General features: G+C 37.6%; 1 protein-coding gene across 3 annotated transcripts in view; it reads right to left on the bottom strand.

Annotated features, from left to right (window-relative positions):
• The window catches only part of UGGT1 (UDP-glucose glycoprotein glucosyltransferase 1), a 47455-nt gene that overhangs the window by 9444 nt on the left and 35261 nt on the right, over positions 1 to 2750 (bottom strand). For all 3 annotated transcript variants that reach the window (XM_035894970.1, XM_035894968.1, XM_035894969.1), the window contains 3 exons: positions 1302 to 1387; positions 883 to 967; positions 413 to 501 (listed from right to left, as the gene is read on the bottom strand). In XM_035894970.1, coding sequence (XP_035750863.1) covers positions 413 to 501; positions 883 to 967; positions 1302 to 1387 — 260 coding nt within the window. The remainder of the gene's footprint in view (positions 1 to 412; positions 502 to 882; positions 968 to 1301; positions 1388 to 2750) is intronic.

Genomic DNA, 2750 nt, shown 5'->3' with positions numbered 1-2750 from the left:
TATTAAAAATTGCTACAGTGTTGGTTTAATATAGTACAACTGCAGGGTTTGGTGTCATCCCCCCCAAGCTGGTCAGAGTGTCCTCCACAAGGCAGAGTGCTGCAGACACAGACATGGAAGACCCGACAGCTTACATATGAACACCTATTCAATTGAACGATTGCTGGCTGAGATGCAGCTCCTGGAATGTTTCCAGGGTCCCAAGTAGCACTGGGGGTAAAGGAAGATAAGCGGGTGCAAAGCAGTAGCTCGGCTCTCTAGAAACAGAGGGGTCTTATGAAAGATAAGGAGTTAGCAAGACCTAAATTCAAGCAGTCTTAATGATGGCTGTGGAATATCACAGACCTAACTGTATCATGAAATAGTTTTCCAGTTTCAAGAGACTTGCAGGTTATCATTGAATTAGTTTTACCATTTGAGAGATTCCCAAAATCCAGATTCATTCTCACTGGTACCATCACTTAGTAGATCTTCATTCATCATATCCAGTTTTTTCTGAACCTGTAAAGCATAGGTAGCATTGCTTTAGTGAGTGGCACCGCATCTTGGGCAAACAGCTGTGGAGCGTTATTTTGACACTGGCTCTGTCTGTATCCATTTGAATTATGCCCAGTGAGCCAACAGGTAACGCAAGTTCTCTGGAGAAACAGCTCAGTAATGAGCTGACATTTTCAGAACAGATCCAAAGATGTTTTCAGACACCAAAGGCATGTTACTCTAGATGGTTAAAATGCTTTGCTAAGAGGCATTTAGTGACCATCCTTGATGATGGAGACTGGCAAAGAAAAACCCTCAAACCAACCAACAAACCCCACCCCCCACAAAACCCGACCCAACACCTCAGCACCACTTTTTAAGAGCAGCTCTAGTTTTTTAACTCACCTTCACTTTAATAATTTTGCTCTTGAAGTTGTTGAGAACAACAATAACTTCACTAGCTTCAGGTGGAGAGTCTGTGCCATCATGGCTGAAAATACAGTAAAACAGTTGCCTTTACTACAAAGCAGAAATATGTTCTTTATTTCTTCTACACATTTTTCTACATGGTATTACACATTAGCACCGTAAAACAGGTTTGAGACATGCAACAAAGTAACAAATACATGTATTTGAACACATGCTTACTGGGTTTTTAAAGTAATTTATTTAATTTCACATAACTTATGTTCAGTACAAAATGTAATTTGCTGTTCAATTCACTATGCTTTGCCAAGGGAACTGTTAGGTTCACATATTGCAATGCCTACCTACTTCACAAGTTTCACAAGTAAAAAAGAAAAGTATTTCTTATACTGTTCTACCTGTAGATCCTGTAGATATCCTCAGATCTGCCCTTTCTGAGTCTTAGAGTCCATGCACCAGGATTGGCTTTTAACTGGAAGTAACCCTGTAAAGCAAGAAGAATATTTGTCACTTGCCAGAAAGTGCAAATGTAGAAAACCACATTTTTAAGTCATATATTTTGACCCACTGTTTTGTATCTGAAAATAGTTATTTTTAAGCCAGCTGATTAACATAACCATAAGGCCTTAAAAAATCCAGGGAACAGGAGAAAACCCCCAGAATTTCCATTCAAAATTGCTGGTTTGTTTGTTTGGGGTTTTTTTCATAAGAGTATGAAAATGTCCAGCATTATTTGTTAGGTGACAGAAGTTCTTCAGGGTGTCCTGACAGGAACAGTGCAATCCCAGAGTTTTTTCTGCAAAAGTTGCCTTCATGAAGGAGTGAGTGAATTTCAAAACACTAGTTGGTAACTACACAGCAGTCCATGAAAGGTCTGCCTACAAACCAGAATTTAAATCAATTTTGAAGCTCTACAGACTGGTCCTTCAGCTGCAGCAGGAAATAGTAACATAGTTTGTATGTTACAAGATCTCTCTTCTACAGAACTTAAAAAATCACTACGTGACATTCAAATATTGTGTACAAGTCTTGTTGAAGTTTCAGGTTCCAGATCTCAATATTTTCTTCTGTGATTTAGATTATTAAACCTATAGAAGATATAAATATTTATAGTGATGCTTCAGTGTCCCATCCAGTTTTGTACAGTGACACAAAATGGATGCAATTTTATATTATGAACCAGTCTGCTTCAAAAAAAAAATTAAAAAAAAAAAAAAAAAAATGTATCAGCACAGGTCATGTTCCTGGTCTCTTCATATCCCTTCACAGTGTTGACACTGAGCTGAGGAAGGGTATTCCCAGATACGGCATTGTACACTGTGGTACATACACTTCGGTTTAACTAATTAGGAAAAGAAAAAAAACAAAAAACCACAAACCAAACACATCCAAGCTTTACTCCCCAACATACACACACACAACATGATCACACATAAAATAAGGGTCATCATCTTTTCTACAGTAAGAACTATTACAACATTATAGGATATACTTTGACTAAGAAAAGGCGCAGAGAAGTAGAAAATGAGTGTAAAAATTAAAAAATAAATATTTAGCATTGGTGAACATTTCTTCCTTGCCTTTTTTGTTTTTTAATGCATTCAAAAATTCCAAAAACCAAAATAGGCAATTTATTCCTGGTTTTCACTAACATTACATATCAAGAAAATATTCCAGCGGCTAACTTCCCTTGCCGTAATTTCAGTCCATTGCCTCTTTCATTGCCCAGTGTGAGCACTGAAAACTGATTGATCCCTTATGCAGATGCCTTATAAAGGCAGCTCCAGGGAACAACCATATGCTTGGATTTCCATCACCTTTTCTCAACTAAATTAAACAATTCCCAT

Source organism: Egretta garzetta, unplaced genomic scaffold (assembly GCF_000687185.1).
Source record: "Egretta garzetta isolate BGI_Z169 unplaced genomic scaffold, ASM68718v1 scaffold775, whole genome shotgun sequence".
NCBI classification, from domain to species: Eukaryota; Metazoa; Chordata; class Aves; order Pelecaniformes; family Ardeidae; genus Egretta; species Egretta garzetta.
Note: the sequence above shows the minus strand (reverse complement) of the source record. Positions and strands in the feature narration are given on the sequence as shown.